This window comes from Falco rusticolus, chromosome 14 (genome assembly GCF_015220075.1).
Source record: "Falco rusticolus isolate bFalRus1 chromosome 14, bFalRus1.pri, whole genome shotgun sequence".
Taxonomy (NCBI): domain Eukaryota; kingdom Metazoa; phylum Chordata; class Aves; order Falconiformes; family Falconidae; genus Falco; species Falco rusticolus.
Genome location: NC_051200.1, coordinates 15,721,204 through 15,736,164, shown reverse-complemented (window position 1 = coordinate 15,736,164; position 14,961 = coordinate 15,721,204). Strand labels below are relative to the sequence as shown.

General features: G+C 53.2%; 1 protein-coding gene across 1 annotated transcript; it reads right to left on the bottom strand.

Annotated features, from left to right (window-relative positions):
• Window positions 1–561: 561 nt before the first annotated feature.
• CD40LG (CD40 ligand) lies at window positions 562–7,379 on the bottom strand. Its single transcript, XM_037408187.1, has 6 exons — window positions 7,062–7,379; window positions 5,126–5,263; window positions 3,847–3,892; window positions 3,498–3,545; window positions 3,120–3,182; window positions 562–1,123 (listed from the first exon to the last, which is right to left on the bottom strand). The coding sequence occupies exons 1-6, from the start codon at window positions 7,215–7,217 to the stop codon at window positions 753–755; spliced, it is 822 nt and encodes a 273-aa protein (XP_037264084.1). The 5' UTR covers window positions 7,218–7,379; the 3' UTR covers window positions 562–752.
• Between the last annotated feature and the right edge of the window lie 7,582 nt (window positions 7,380–14,961).

The window sequence follows — 14,961 nt, the reverse complement described above, 5'->3', positions numbered from 1 at the left end:
ACAGCCTGGTGAGCGGATTTGGGTCACCAAGAGCAGAGCACCACTGGCACCTTACCCACACTCTGACTTGAAATCAGCAGTGTCCCCTGCCACCGATCGCCCCTGTGCTGCAGGGTGGTTGTCACCGAGCACGACCAGGGCCAAGGCAGTGCCACCCTAAGCAAGAAGGCTGGTTGAGTTTCGTAGATAGGCACGGGTGGAAAAAAGGAGGTTCTCAAGATAAAGCAGACAGTTAGGATGGCAACGATGCATCACCAGCAGCTAGCACGTAAGGACAGTGCTTGGCTGATTGATTCCTTTAGAGGAGACGTTCCTAAGCCGTTTAATGTTTTTCCGTTGATGTTTTGTAAGCAGATTGGTACGGAAGATATGTACCAACCTAGCTTGGCTGGAGTGCCCTGAGCCATCCTACATTGCTAGGAAAGAAACGCTGATGGTAGAGCTCGCTAAATAAAGCTCTTGTGACATAACGGGGACATCCACCCTGCCAGGCACGTGGGGCATGGCAGACCCAGGCATGTACCAAACTGTTGGCAACAAAAGAAAAAAGCAAAGTGCAAACAACAACAGCTTCAAACTTTGTTCCATTTGTGTTCTCAGGGCCCCTTGGCCCTCATTAATAAATAACAAAATATACACATTAAGAAACAAGAAAACCGAAGAGACAGAGGAACATAAATACGGGAAACAGGGGAAGCCACTTTGCTCAACAAAGTTGGGTGGACCCCCAGCTTGGGGCGGCCCCCTCCTCACTACAACTTGAAGATGCCAAAGTAGGTGCTGCCATGCCTGTAGTTCACTCGTGTTGAGTCTGTCACATTGACAAAGACCATGTCCCCTTCCCGGAGCTGGAAGACACCGCCCTCCCGGATGGACTGGAGGCTGCAGTGAGACGTGGAGCTGTTGTGTGTGTCTAGTCCCTTCAGCAAGAGCCGGTCCTCTTCCATGGGGAGATACAAATAAATATAGAGGGTGAAGGGTGCTGAAGTCTCCGCCTTGGTGCAGAAGCTGACTTGGGAATAGATGTAGTAGAGCCCTGCTTCCTTCACCTTCAGTTTCCCCTCCTGGTAGGATAGCGATTTGTTGTTCATGGGGCCATACATCGTTGTCCTCCATTCTAGCACTGTAGGGGGAAAGCACGACAGATGAGCTTGGAGAAGGTGACATCCAGTTTGGCAGGCTGATTCTGGGGGGACACCCCACAGACATTTGGCATCACAGCCTCTGACTGCTGCGGGATGCAGGGCTGGCTCCTGCCCACCCCAGGACACCATCCCCAGCCCAGGGGAGCAGGGTCCCTTTCCCCAAAGCCAGGACACGTTTAACCCTTGTTCCTGGTCACTGGCCTTGACACCCTTGAATCCATTATGCAAGCAGAGGAGCACTTGGTTTCCTTCACCCAACCAAGTGGAAATGCTTAGGGTGGAGGATTGCACACAGCTGCCACCGCGGGCTAAACACCCCTGTGCCCACCCCCGTAGGGTTTCTGTCTCCACAGCTTTTGGTGGCACAGCCTCCGAGCCCTCAGAGCACTGCCAAAACACACCGCAGCTCCTATCTCCAGAGGCACCATCCCAGGGCACATAGTGTTCCGAACTGGGTGCTGCCTTTCCTCCAAAGTCCATGCTCCACTTGGCCTCTGAAGAAGGTGAGACTTTGCCAAGGAAGTGCAAAAATCAACGTCCCACAATTTTGGTCCCTGGCAGCGTTCAGAGCTGGGAGGGTTTTGCGTGGCAACTCCCGCCTCCCACCACTGGGACCACTGCCCACGCAAACCCGCTGCTGCCAGGGCTTTTGGACACTGTCACTGTCATCAGAGCGTAAGAGTAGCTCATGAGGAGGCGCTCCTGCCAGTCTGTACAGGTAAGTCCCTACGGACACCAGGAGGCCATGGCCGTAGGGGCTGAGCTCAGCTGCCACCTCTGGGAGCGATTTTGGACCTCCGCCTTCCCCAGTCCCAGAGACACTTGCAAGAGCAGTATGGGTGAGCAACCCAGCTCCAAGGGGAGTAATAATTTCAGCTGTCCCAGCCCAGAGTCCCAGTCCCCGCAGCGGGGGGTCCTGGGGGAGCCACACAGCCCACGGTCTGTGCCCGTGCATCCCACAGGGACATTTATTGCCTCTGTGCCTGACTGCCGAGGAGCGGAGCCGAGCTCCAGGTAGCTGCTGCTCTCTGGAGAATTTCAACCCTCTTTATAGGCTCAACAAGTGCTTAAGCAGGGAGTTTTAAAATGCAGCAAGTTTCTCACTTCTTTGATCTTATCTAACACTAAGCTTTCCATAGGCAGACTGAGCTCTGGGTGAAATGCTGCGTCAGAGATGGAAAGAGCGGTTGCCGATTACTGGCAGTTACTCCAGAATTAAATCAAAAGTACTCAGATTGCGAAAGCCTTGCCTGATTGAGAGACTGACCTTGCAACCTCTTGCTCGCTTTGGTAATCCTTGCTCTTGTGGGATATTCCTTAGCTAAGGCTACGCTGAGGGACAGAGCTGCGAGAGCAACCATGGTCTGTGCAGAGGGATGCACATGTGCAAATGGACTCACGTGCATTTCTCAAAACTAACCTGGCTGAGGCTGTCAATAAGTGCATCTTGCCTAGATCAGTTTGGAGCTATCTATGCTGTGACTGTAAAGTCATCACCTCGTCCACGTTGCTATCAGGACCACTACAGGTAAGAAGATGACTAGATCAGCAGATACAATATGCCAGCAGAGCCACCCTGGCAAGACACGTCCAGGAGAGCAGAAGCATTGCATTTTGAGTCCAAAAGAAAAATGAGAGGTTGGTTTCATTACATACAAAAAGAAATAGTTTTCTGCTCATGAGAAACACTGCAAAGATTAAGCCACTGGGGTGCATTTCTAGGAAGGCATAAATAAGGTTACTGAGGACAGCTGGCATGGGATGCACGAACCATGTGGCACAGGTGCATGTGGTGACATTACCACCGAGAGGTTTGCTGTACTCTGGGGACATGCTTTCATGCCGGGATTGTATTGTCCCTGTCCGTGCCCTTACTGAGCCACGGGGCAGGATTGCTGGGTCCGGCTGGGGGACGCATGCTGCCATGCCCCGCTGGCTCCCTGGCCAAGGCAGTGCTGAGTGGGTCTGTCTTACCTGAGACTGTCTTGCTGCTCTGGTGACCTGCCAGGTGGGCTGCGACCGGCTGCCTCTTCTCTGCTGCAATTTGGGAGAGCCAGTGTTATTGATGCCTTGGCACCCGCGGTCCCCCCACAGGAGCACAGCTCCTCTGCCGGGACTGTGGCACCTCCCACCCTTGATATTTCTCTATGGGCCAAATCCAGCTCAGTGACACACTCAGAAGTCGTCGTGTCCCCACCCCCCACCAGCCCTGAGTGAGGCAGGATCTGGCCTCTGCTCAGCAAAAACACACAGTTGCCTTCCAGGTGGAGCCTCTGAGGGATAAATCCTGCGGAGGAGACTGTGCCACCTTACCCACCATGGGAATGGGAGCTGGATGTGCCTGCCCCTTACCTGCCACAGATGTCTCATCCTTGTGCATCAAATGGGGATGCTCATGGCCTGCAATGCAAAAAGGCCACAGATTTAAATTTGGATTCATTTTCATCAGCTCCAGGCACTGTGGCACCCAGAGCTGCCTGCCCTGGTGAGACAGCCATGCCCGGTGACCCCCTCTGCCAGCCCCGTGCTGTGCACAGTCCTAACCCCATGGGGATGCTCCAAACCCCAGCCCCGTCCCCTGCCTCCGTGCCCTGCCCCGGGGCCCCAGTGGGCTGCTGCAGGGTGAAGGAAAGCCCTCCCCACGCCAAGCTCCTCCTGCCCTAGCCAGCCAGGGGTGCACTGGTGGCACCAGGAGACTCACCTTTCTGCATTTCAAACTTGGGCTGCTCCTTGCTGGCTTCCCCGTCCTGTAACAACAACAAAAATGTGTGGGGTTTTTTTTAAGATGTAAAAATCAATGGTTTTGAAAGTTTCTGTATAAAGGATGCTGTGCTCACTGCTCGGGTTGGCATGGTTTGTCCCCAACAGCCCTGCCAGCTCTCGGCAGAGGGTACCTGGAACCGCAAGGCCCCTCCAGTACCTTCCCCGGGACCACACAGGGCCATGGGCTGGCTGGCTGTGTGCAGCAGGGGGGTTGTAGGGTTTATGATCTTAGGTTTTATGTGATTCAAATGATGTGATGGGGAAAATTTATTTGGAAAAAAATGAAACAAACAAAAAAACCATTTCCTTTTCATTTAAAACCATGTCAGTGAGCCATGCTGCAGATGCTGCCCAGCCAGCCAGGCATGTCCCAGTCCCTGCAAAAGGGTTTTCAGGGCTGCTGAGCAGGGTCTATCTGAGAGACAATTTTCTGTTGTCAGTTTGGTACCAATGCAAATCTGAAGATTTAGCTGAGGCATTTGATGTCATTGGACACTGACAACGAGGAAGAAATGTCCCTCTCCTGCCTGCTCTGGCCAGCACAGCCACTCCTAAACAGTGAATTCAAGGGCTGAGCAGGCTGAGAGCACCTCATCCCTGGCTGGGCAGCCCTCAGCTGCTCTAAGAGGGCATTACAGTGCAGGTTCAGTTCTCTGCACCCAAACACGAGAAGCCGCTGCACTGGCTGGAGGTGCCATCCCTGAGCCTGTGGGGTGGCATTTGCACAGCATCCTCCTCCTCCTCACCGGCTGCTGGCAGCTGTACTGCCTGGCCCAAGCCTTGCATAATCATCGACACCTGAGCAAAGTGGGCATAAAAGTCTTCCCAGCGGCAGGTGGCCACAAGCATCTTCACAGCCACCTGGCACAGGATTGGAGCTAGGTGCCAGACAGCAGAACATCAATATTTTTCATACTGGGATCAGAGTGCAGTGCCAGGGTGGCTGCAGCTCCATCCCTCCCACCACAAGCCCCAAGCATCCCTCAGCATGCTGCAGCTGGACGTGCTCTGACCAAGACTGGTTTGAGAAAAATATGGATGAGATTTTTCAATTATATCGTGTAAAAAGAATATAGCATAAAAAAGAGCATGTCTGTGCAGCCCCAAAGTAAAGGGTGCCCATGGTCTTAAAAAAAAGCTTGGGGTGAAGCTGTGCATGTGCCTGGGAGCCCTCCTCCACCTTCAGCGGGGTCTTTATCTGCCTAACAGCAGTGTACCTTGCACTGGAGGTCCTGGAAGCCCTTTAAAATCTTTTCGCAGTCCAATAATGTCGACTTCTGACCTTCGGCCGTCTGACATTTCTGTACCTTCCTCAGGAAGATGTAGTCTTCGTTTAAGCTCAATGTCTCTTCCATCTGCCAGCGAGGGAGAGAAGAGAGAGTGAATGGGATGTTAGTGGGAAACCTGTAATGGCCAGCAGCAGAGCCACGCTGTGCTCCTGCCAGTGACAGATCACAGCATGAAAGCTCAGCATCAGTTGTTCAGCATCGGGGTGAGCCGGGCAGACACACCACGGGTACCAAGCGCTCCCACCAGCCGCCCAGCACAGCATCTACACCTGCCTCCACCAGGAATTGCACCCGGGGGGCTGACCCTGGCTGGCAATGCTGAATGAGTGGGTGATCGCTCAGGATCTTTTCCTATTTTCTATCACCTTAACTTTGTATTTGTAATTCCCACTCTGCCTTTCCCAAAACACAGGTGGCAAATATCCACCCACCTGCATTTACAGACAGCAGCACACAATTTCAGCGGGTGGCTCAGGGCTTGCTGCCACTGCCCCAGCGGCCCCAGCAGGCAGCTGGGATGCTCACCCAGCCCCACTCTGCCCTGCCCGTGCAGCCCGGCTTTTCATTTTTTCAGCTAGCTTATTGACTAGAAGAGCTGCCAAGAGACTAAAACAACTTCTGGGTTGGGGCTGAATTCTGCCGAGAACTTCAGGTTAAAAAAAACAGATGTAAAAAAATCACCCCCCAAAAAAGAATAAATAAATATATATAATACTAATTTTCGAAGTTACACCACTTATTTGTAAAAACCTAACATTCAGCTAAACAGTAAAAAGAAGTGCAGGTGGACACGAGGAGACACATCCTGGCAGAGTGCTCAGTGCAGGCAGCACTGGCATGCAGAGGGTCGGGTTTGAAGCCCTGCCACAAGCTCTGAAGGCTGCTGAAACCCTCCTGCCACCTGTGACTGCATTTTGGCCACCTCTGAACCCCTGCCACAGCCCTGTGCAGCCACATTTTGCTCTGCCGGAGACCCTCTACTCACCCCTTCACTCCAAGGCTGCAACCTCTTTGCAGCAAAGTCCCCTTCCATCACCCTGACTTTTAAGTCCCTCTAGCTCAGGATTTCTTTCCACCCTTGAAGGTCAGAAGTCACCCACTTAAATTTCAATTTAAAAAATTCAAAAATCAGTAATGACGATCCTCATATCTGGGAGGGAGAACTCATTCTGGATTTTAGACGCATTTTATTCCTTTAGCTGGTAGTCTTTTCTGATTTGTTTTAGATTGGTGATTTTAAACATCGTGCAGTGCAGCTGCAGTCATGGCAACCTCAAAACCAGCTTTTCAGTTCTTAATTTTTTGCTAAATATTGTCCCAAGTATGGGACAGGATCACTAATACTCCGTCTCTTCAAAAGAAGACAAAGTAGTGGGATCCACTCCTTTCCTCCCTAAACAGAAAGACAGCATCTGAAGTGAGATGCTGGTAAAATTCATACAGGCAAACACTAAAAAAAAATTCATTTCTGGACCACCCATCCTTGTGCCTCGTGTCACAGTGCTGCCAAGTACTACGGCACCAGAAAAATCAACCACAAGCCTGAAATAAGCACTTGTGTGTTTAAGCCACACTCTCCTCTCCCTGGACTGGCCATGGGCTGCAAGGTTTGCTACTAATGGCTCTTCTCGATTGATCCAATCTCATTTTGTTAATGAAAGGAACAGATCTCTTCCTCAGCATACATCTTAGTGGCAAATTAAAGCAGAAATGAGAAGTCAGGTGTAATAAATGCCACTCCCGCATCCATCCAGTGGCCAGCATCATTTCTACCTTGTTCATCCTTTTGGTGAGCACACCTCGCCGCAGCTGAAGGCAGATCACGTTAGCAATCCAACAGAGACAACCTTATTTCTCCACTTACCTTATCCATCTTCATGTGAAGATACAAACAGAAGAGTACGGTCCCAATCATCTGTGCTACAATAAATACAGCGAGAAAGCCCATGAACATTTTCATGGTGCTGGGCGAGGTGCTGCTGATGGGTCGGGGTGTTGCAGGGCTGTAGGGTTCGTTCATCCTCCGTGCACGTTGCTGGGGCGCCTTCAAATGCACTGCTTGCAAGTAGCATGAGAACTGTTGTGTGAGCACCCTCTGCTGAAGGGATACAGGTTGCAGCAACCTACACTTCCTGGAAAAAGCTCTTCGTAGTGGGTAAGTTTGTTCACTACCGTCTCCCACAACAAAAAAGGTTGCTTAGACTTTCTTCTCTGGTGCACTTCCATGCTTTTTCCTACCGTTCTACCAAAAGCAGAGAGATATTCTTATTCCATATATTCATATTTGCCCTTGAAACAATCCAGACTATGCCCTGGTTGGGTTTTTTTCTGCTGTGGATGAAAGTTTCATGACAAGTTGTCTTCAAAGAACTGAAGACCATGAACACACAGACATGGGCTGCCAGGGGCTAGGAAGCACTCGGGAACTCGGTTGTTTCTCAACAAAGGATTTTTGCCCTGTTTCCGATGACTTTGCAGTGAAGATGCTTGGCTGAGGCACACGCGTTGTGCTAATTTCTGGCCTTCCCTTGTGCTCCACATGGGTGAAGTCTGCCTGGGTAGGCTGTATGATCCTGGAGAAAAGACCATCTGTATGGGCATTGTGACCCTAGTGTGGGCTCAGTTTTCATGCTCCTTGACAGACAGAAGGACCTTAGGTCTTGGTGCTTGGCCACCACTCTGAAGAGACAAGTTTTAAGCAGCTCTCTTGGTGCCCTAATGAGGTGCTCACCCCACACCCAAGGGCACAAGCCATCTCAGCCCTGTCCCCACTTACCCATGTTACCTGTATCTATAGACCCAGGCGTGAGAAGGGCTGTGGGGGGTTGCTGGCCACTTCTGCCAGCTGCTGACCTCCCAGCATCACCTCCATGCAACTTTGGGCAACCCATATGTCCCCATGTGTCTCAAGCGAGCAGCAGGGAGGTGAGGTCTTGCCCCCAAGCTCTTCAGGCATCTGGCACCTGTGTAGCCATGCACCACCAGTAAAATAATTTAGGGTTAATGCAGAGGGGTCCTCACTGCTTGCTACAGGGGACAGACCTCCTTGTCTCCACATAAAGGGGATAAATCTGGGTTTCTGTTGGGGTGCAGAGGAGGAGGGCTGGGGGACTGGTTTGAAGACAGTCATCATGTAAACTTCTTTTCAAAGTAGCATGCTAAAGGTGATACTCTGATCAGGAAGCTGCATGTGCAAACAAAGCAAAGCAGAACAAGGGATTCATTCACCACATCCCATGGGCAGGCAGGAGTTCAGCCATCCCCAGGAGAGCAGGGCCCCATCACAAGTAACAGTGACTTGGGAAGACAAACGCCATCACTCTGAACGCCCCCCCTTTCCTCCTTCCCTCGGCTTTGTATGCTGAGCATGTGTCACATGGTGTGGGACATCCCTTGGGTCAGGTGGGGTCAGCTGTGCCGGCTGTGTCCCCTCCCAGCTCCCTGTGCCCCCCTGCTCACTGGTGGGGTGGGGTGAGGGGCAGAGCAGCCCTTGGCTCTGTGTAAGCGCTGCCCAGCAGTGGCTAAAACATCTCTGCATTATCAACACTGGTTCCAGCACAAATCCAAACGACAGCCCCATACAAGCTACTGTGAAGAAAACGAACGCTATCCCAGCCAAAACCAGCACAGCATGCAGCATATGAAGGGTTGGATCCTGCTAGAAGCAGCAGGGCGCTGAGCAGGACGCTGCTCACCAGCAGCCCCAGGAGAGGAGGGTACACAGCGCCTTGTTGGGCTGCTCAGAGTTGCAGGATGGAGTCCAGCGTTCACTTTTGCTTATCTACCCACTCTCTCGCATCCTGTCCTGTGTGGTTAGGGCGCTGCGAGCTGCAAATGCAAAAGCTGGTAACAAAGCACAAACATGTCTGCAACCAAGTCAGAGCCTGACTTTGGCAGGTCACCGTGTTCCTAAACATACCATCCAAATCACAAGTGTGGGATGGCACCAGGGTCTTCATGGGCAGCAGCTAGGTAGAGGACAGCCCGGGGCTGAGGACCTGGATGGTGCCCTGGAGATGTGTAACCCCTCACCGTGCCAGGATTGTCACCCCTCTGCAACAATGGGAGCTTTGGGATGGGACTGCCCAGGATTGTCACCCCTCTGCAACAATGGGAGCTTTGGGACGGGACTGCCAGCTCCCCGTGTCACTTTTGCCTACTAGAGGAGACAGTGGCCGCTGGGGTCCCCGTCCCTGGGTGCCCGTACTCTGAGGGCTGCCTAGCCGTGCAGCTGACCGGGGCTACCCAGCCTCCACAGGAGCATCCTTCTGGTAGCAGCGAGGTGACCCAAATGGTGCTGAGGATGCACCATGTTGGATCACCAAAGGAGGTCCCCTCAACATTTCCGGGCTTTGGACCCAGTCCCTTGGCCTTGCAGCCCTGCTGTGCATGGGACCAAACCCACACACAGCCTGGGGGCTCTGCCAAGCTGCTAGTTTTATTCCTTTTTATCTTAAAATTGGCATTATCTTTGGGAAGACGTCTGGTCTGACACCCAGCTCCTACACACCGTCCCCGTCATGGCAAGCTTGCCACAGGCAAAAAGCCATTTCATGGTGGACATCCCCAGGGACACCCCACACAGCTGAGGGCCACGGCGGGGAGCAGCGCCCGCTCCCCAGAGCCTTCATCCCATCCCTCAGCCCCGCGGTGCTCACCAGCATTTTCCAGGGCTCTTCAGAGTTTCCTCTGAGTTTAACACTCACATTTGGGGCAAGTCTTTACATGAGAAACAAAATGACAAGGGAAGTCGTTACTTAATACTTTCCCTGAATTCTGAGCGTCGGGACTGAGAGGCAGCCAGTAACTAGTGAAACCTCAGCAATGAGTGTTGCAGAGAGCAGCAAGTGACGGTTTATCCAGTTATTCCTGAGACCTGGCTGTCCCTGGCAGACAAAACCTTTTCAAAGCTGTTTCTGAACAGGCACCCATCACTGTTTCACCAAAATGAGAAGAACCTGCAGGCAATGCCAGAAACCCCAAGTGCATCACTGACCCCATCACCTGCACCTTGCTGGGGAGGCTGGAGCCAGCGGCAGCCTTGGAGGGGCTGCCAGGTTCGGAAAGGAGGATTGGGAAAGGCTCCGGTTTTGGGTACCCAGCACAAAACTTCACCGGAGGGTTGGCCGGCTTGTGCTGCAAACCAGGAAACTGAGAGTCGCTAGTCACCAGCACCCTGACAGGAGAAATTGGGTGGAAAATATGACAGCAGGGATCCTGGCAGAGGTTCGTCAGCGGGGAGGGGAGGCTGGCTGCTCCTCTTCAGGAAACCATTGCTCCACGTCAGCAATCCAGCCCCTCTCTGTCCTGCCTGGTGGTGAGAGCCGGGGAGCCACCTCCTCCACCCCACCCCACTAGGTCCTGCGGCTTCTCCGGCTCGAGCCAGGAGTCGATGCCAGTAGCGCCAGACCTACCAGGAGGTGCTGGCCGATCCCTGGGGAAGGCAGAGCCCCCTTGGGCCATCCCACCACCACCACGGTGCAGAGCCAGGCAGCCAGGAGGACAGAGCTGCCATGGGGTGTGTGGTGGTGATGGCCCCTGTGGACATGCTCTGTTGCCACCTCACTGCTTCACGTGGATGGTAGGGATGGAGGGAAAGACTCAAAACCCTCAAAACCCTCAAAATCCATGTTATCCCATTCCAGGGCCAGGTAGCATCATGGCTGCACATCCTGGACTGCTTGGCTGCTGTAGGAAGATAGGGGAGTGCGGCAGAAAGGGGGATCAGCCTTGGGGAAAAGTGATGTTGTGGTTTAACCCCAGCCAGCCACCAAGTACCATGCAGCCGCTCGCTGACTCCCTCTGCCCCTCAGAGGGACAGGGAGGAGATTTGGGAAAAAGATAAAACTCATGGGTTGAGATAAGAATAAATAATGAAAATAAATTATAATAAGGAATGTTTAAAATAAAGATAACAACAATTGTAATGAGGAGAGTGAGAAAGGAATAAAACCCAGAAAGGAAAATACCCAAGTGATGCACAGCACAGTTGCTCAGCACCTGCGGACTGATGCCCAGCCAGTTCCCAAGCAGCAATCGGCAGGCCCTGGCCAACACCACTCCCACCCCCCCACCCCCCAGTTAATATGGTAAGTATGATGTTCTACGCTATCGAATATCCCTTTGGCCAGATCGGGTCACCTGTCCTGGCTGTGCCCCCTCCCCATTTCCCCTGCCCCTCCAGCCCTCTTGCTGGCAGGGCCCAAGAAACTGAAAAGTCCTTGACTTAGTATAAACATTACCTAGCAATAATGAAAACCATCAGGGTGCTATCAACATTGTTTTCACACTAAATCCAAAACACAGCACTGCACCAGCTACTGAGAAAAAAATTAACTCTATCCCAGCGGAAACCAGGACAGAGGAGCATAGTCCAGAGGGATGATGGGCTGTGGGAGAGGACCCAACACCAGAGGAAAGATCCTGCCTGCGTAGGATAACCCTGGGGAAGGTGAAGTCACGCCTTCAGCTGGTGATGAGCCCACCACCGAGAAAACAACAGGGTTTTCTGTCACCCCCCAAACCCTCTGAACACAACCGTACCCAGTCACTTGTGCACCCCAGCCGGCACAGTTCCTCCAGCCAGATCACCTCCGGGTGAGACAATGGGAAAATGTGATCCATCGTTTGCATTCCTATTGACCTAGTTGTGGTATTTCCGCTGATCAGCACATTGTCTCCACTTGTACTCAGTGCTCAGAGTTTTGTTTACTGAGAAAATATCCGGTTGCCTGTGCCGGTGATTTGTCAAAGGCTGGGAGCATTTCTGAAGGCAGCAAGGTGAAAGCTGATGAGAAGAGAGTGATATTTTTTTTGGGTGCCCGCTGTGGTTTCTTGACTTGCTCCTTATAATGTGCTGCTCACCCCACATGCTCCTCACAATTAACAAAAGCTGGGTGCTGTGCGGTACTAAGAACAATACATTCAAAAAGGAGATTTTATTCTGAGTCACAAAAGGAGTTTGCCTGTGATGCTGTGGGAGGAATGAGGAAGGGAACCTATGAGAGAAACCCCAAGTAAGTCCCTTCAGCACAGGGCCATGAGCAGAAGGGAAAGTTGAGCTTTTCCACCATTTGCTTTGTCACTTCTTTCGATTTTTCCCTCTCCTGTATCCTCTCAGCTCTCGTGTCTCCAGGACAACCCATCACCAGGGAGGAAGGGGGAACAGACATAGCCAGAACACCGCAGAAAACATCACCAGCATCCGGAGAAGGAACAATTGCATTGCAGTTTCCATTTGTCTATTACTTCGGTATGAATGAGAGAAAGCTCTTGGAATCCAGAGCAGCAAGAAGCAGCCTCAAGGAGAGATAACTGTGTCGATACTCGTGATGGTCATGTCTCTCTGTGGAAGGGAAGAGCAGAAGATGATGGCTGCAGCCACTACGGTGGTAACAGCAGGCTGCAGCCCCATCGCTCATCATGGCCTTCAGTCACGGAGACACCCATGCAGAGGTCAGCAACAGCTCCAGGCTCCAGCAGACATGAACACAAGCCGTCCCAGGCTCCTTCTCCCCAGCAGGTAGATCAGAGGAGGGTGTAGAGCGTCATCTCCATTGCATTTTCCCCAGAGATGTGAGGAGACACCTGCCCCATCCCTGCCACTCTCCATAGCAGCAAAGAGCAATGGGAAAGAGCTGCAGGAGGTGGCACTGGGGTGCCGCTGCCCCTCTGAGCCACACTCCTCCAAGGGCCATTGTCCCCTGTGCCCCCTTCCCTCCATCCCACTCATACCACCCACAGACACACACCCGAGCCAGCCTTTCCCAAGGGGATCGAGGTGGATGGAGAGCAGGGAAAGGCAGAGGAACAAGCCTCAGTGACCCCAGAAAGGATGGAAAGCCCTGTGACCATGTGGCTCTCGCACCACATCTGGGCGGCGATGCCAGCCTTGCTGTGCTGAGCCACGGAGAGCACCCAGCCTCTAAACTGCTGATGCTGAGCCTTACTGAAGCTGTGAAACCACAAATTGCACTAGAAACTTCTTGCTGTGAAGGCTGCACCTACTTCTCCCAGCTTCCTAAAAATAGAGCCTGGCGTGGGGAGCCCCACAGCCCCGGCCCTGCCAAACAAGCCCCTGCTGCCTGAGTCACAGCGGAAGGGAGCGGGAGCATCCCATGCATCCCCCCACACTCGGCCAAGTGCCGAAAGCAGCTCTCCCCGGCACGGGGTGTGGGGGCCTGTGACCATCAAAGCCACAGCGAAACGCTCCAGTGAGGCTCTGCCCTTTCATGTTGTGAAAGGAGAGGGTAAGAGCGGAGAAAAGCAAAACCTGCGGGAGGCTGCGGGGCTGCCGGTGCCAGCGGCTGCCTCCCACGGCATAGCGCCATGGGGTGGGTGGGGAGGGTCCCAGCATCGCCTTTGCATCGCCCCTTCCTCCCCCACTCGCCCTATCGAGACGGGATGAAAAGGCAGCCAGGACCACATCTTCTGCATCCGCAAACAAAACAAAAGCCCTGGGAGGGGGAGGACGCTGCCATTCCTCTCCACCCTGTGGGGCTGAGCCCCCAGCAGCCGCTGCTGCAGCCGGCTCCAAGCACTTGCTGGGCTCCATGGGGTCAAACCCAGCCTTGCTGTGGCAGAGCTACCCAGCCCTCCGGTCCCACCGCTCCTCGAGGGTCCCCGGCCACACAGGTGGGACATGCCCATAGGTCAGGGTCTGCATTGTGCCCTAAGGAGGGTTTTGCACCTCTTGGCCAAAGTTCAGGAGGTGTTGCCATGTGCAGCACTGGGATGGATGAGACCCCAAGGATTTTGGGTAGGTTCTGTCATGGGAGGTAGGCGAGACACAACACAGCCTGTCCCTCCGTAACCAGAGGTTTGCAGTGAGCCCTCGCATGGGCTGAGCTCTGGGCTGGCCATATACCAGGGCTGTGTGGCACTAACACATCTTGCAGCGAATCATCCGGATCCCTATCAGAAATGATCAAGAGATGGGCAATCTCCCAGGGCTGATTTGGCAGCCACTAACTCAATCTTCTGCCTTTCTCTCCTGTATTAAACGACAACCCCCCCTGCTAAGGCAATATTAATGCAAATTACTCATCTTTTTCAAAACCTCACACACATTGACCTCCATAAGACTCCCATCACAGGGCTTTCTCCACCACTACAAGAATGAACTCAGTGGTTTTTCACTGCATCCCCTTTCAGCCTTCACTGTCATTTCTCCCCCCTCTCTCTGCATAAAATCCTCAGTTCCTGCCTGGGACTAACCATCCCTGTGGAGAAGGCATCGCCTGGGGGTAGGAGAGATCTTTGCTGGGGTAGAAATCCACCTGCAGCCATGCTCTCTAGCAACGCTCAGTCTGAGAGCCCAACCAACACAATACACACACAGTCAGAGGCAGCAAATCCAATTTGGAATCTCTTTCAAAGCGATGCAAAGGCAGAACAGCGTCGCCTTCGATGGCATGCAATAGATACTGCGATGGTAACCCACAGCCCTTTCGCCTCAGCGGGATGTTCCGAGCCAGGCACGTAGGCGTTGCGAGGAGCCCTCTCCCTGCAAGGTGCCAGCCTCGCCGCTGCTGCGGCGCGACAGTCTGAGCGCTTGCCCTGACCGACTGGTTTGCAGCAGCCCCAGCCCCAGCTTGCTCCTAGGCCAGGCTGCAATGGCCCGAGCTTTGGGGCATCATCTTGATAACAAATCCATCATGAAATCCTTGTGAGGCTGCGGGAGACCCGGCAGAGAGCGGATGCTAAAACAACTCTGCCATCTACTGACTTCTCTGGCTCCTCTGCCTGCCCGGTCCACCCCTCCG

Bases quoted from the DNA above. Each gene is read 5' to 3' on its own strand.
- CD40LG (XM_037408187.1), bottom strand. From the start codon at position 7,217: ATGAACGAACCCTACAGCCCTGCAACACCCCGACCCATCAGCAGCACC. The intron at 3,546-3,846 runs GTGAGTCTCCTG...TTTGCATTGCAG, and splicing joins CAAGTTTGAAATGCAGAAAG to GCCATGAGCATCCCCATTTG. The intron at 1,124-3,119 runs GTAAGACAGACC...TTCCCCCTACAG, and splicing joins GAGCAGCAAGACAGTCTCAG to TGCTAGAATGGAGGACAACG.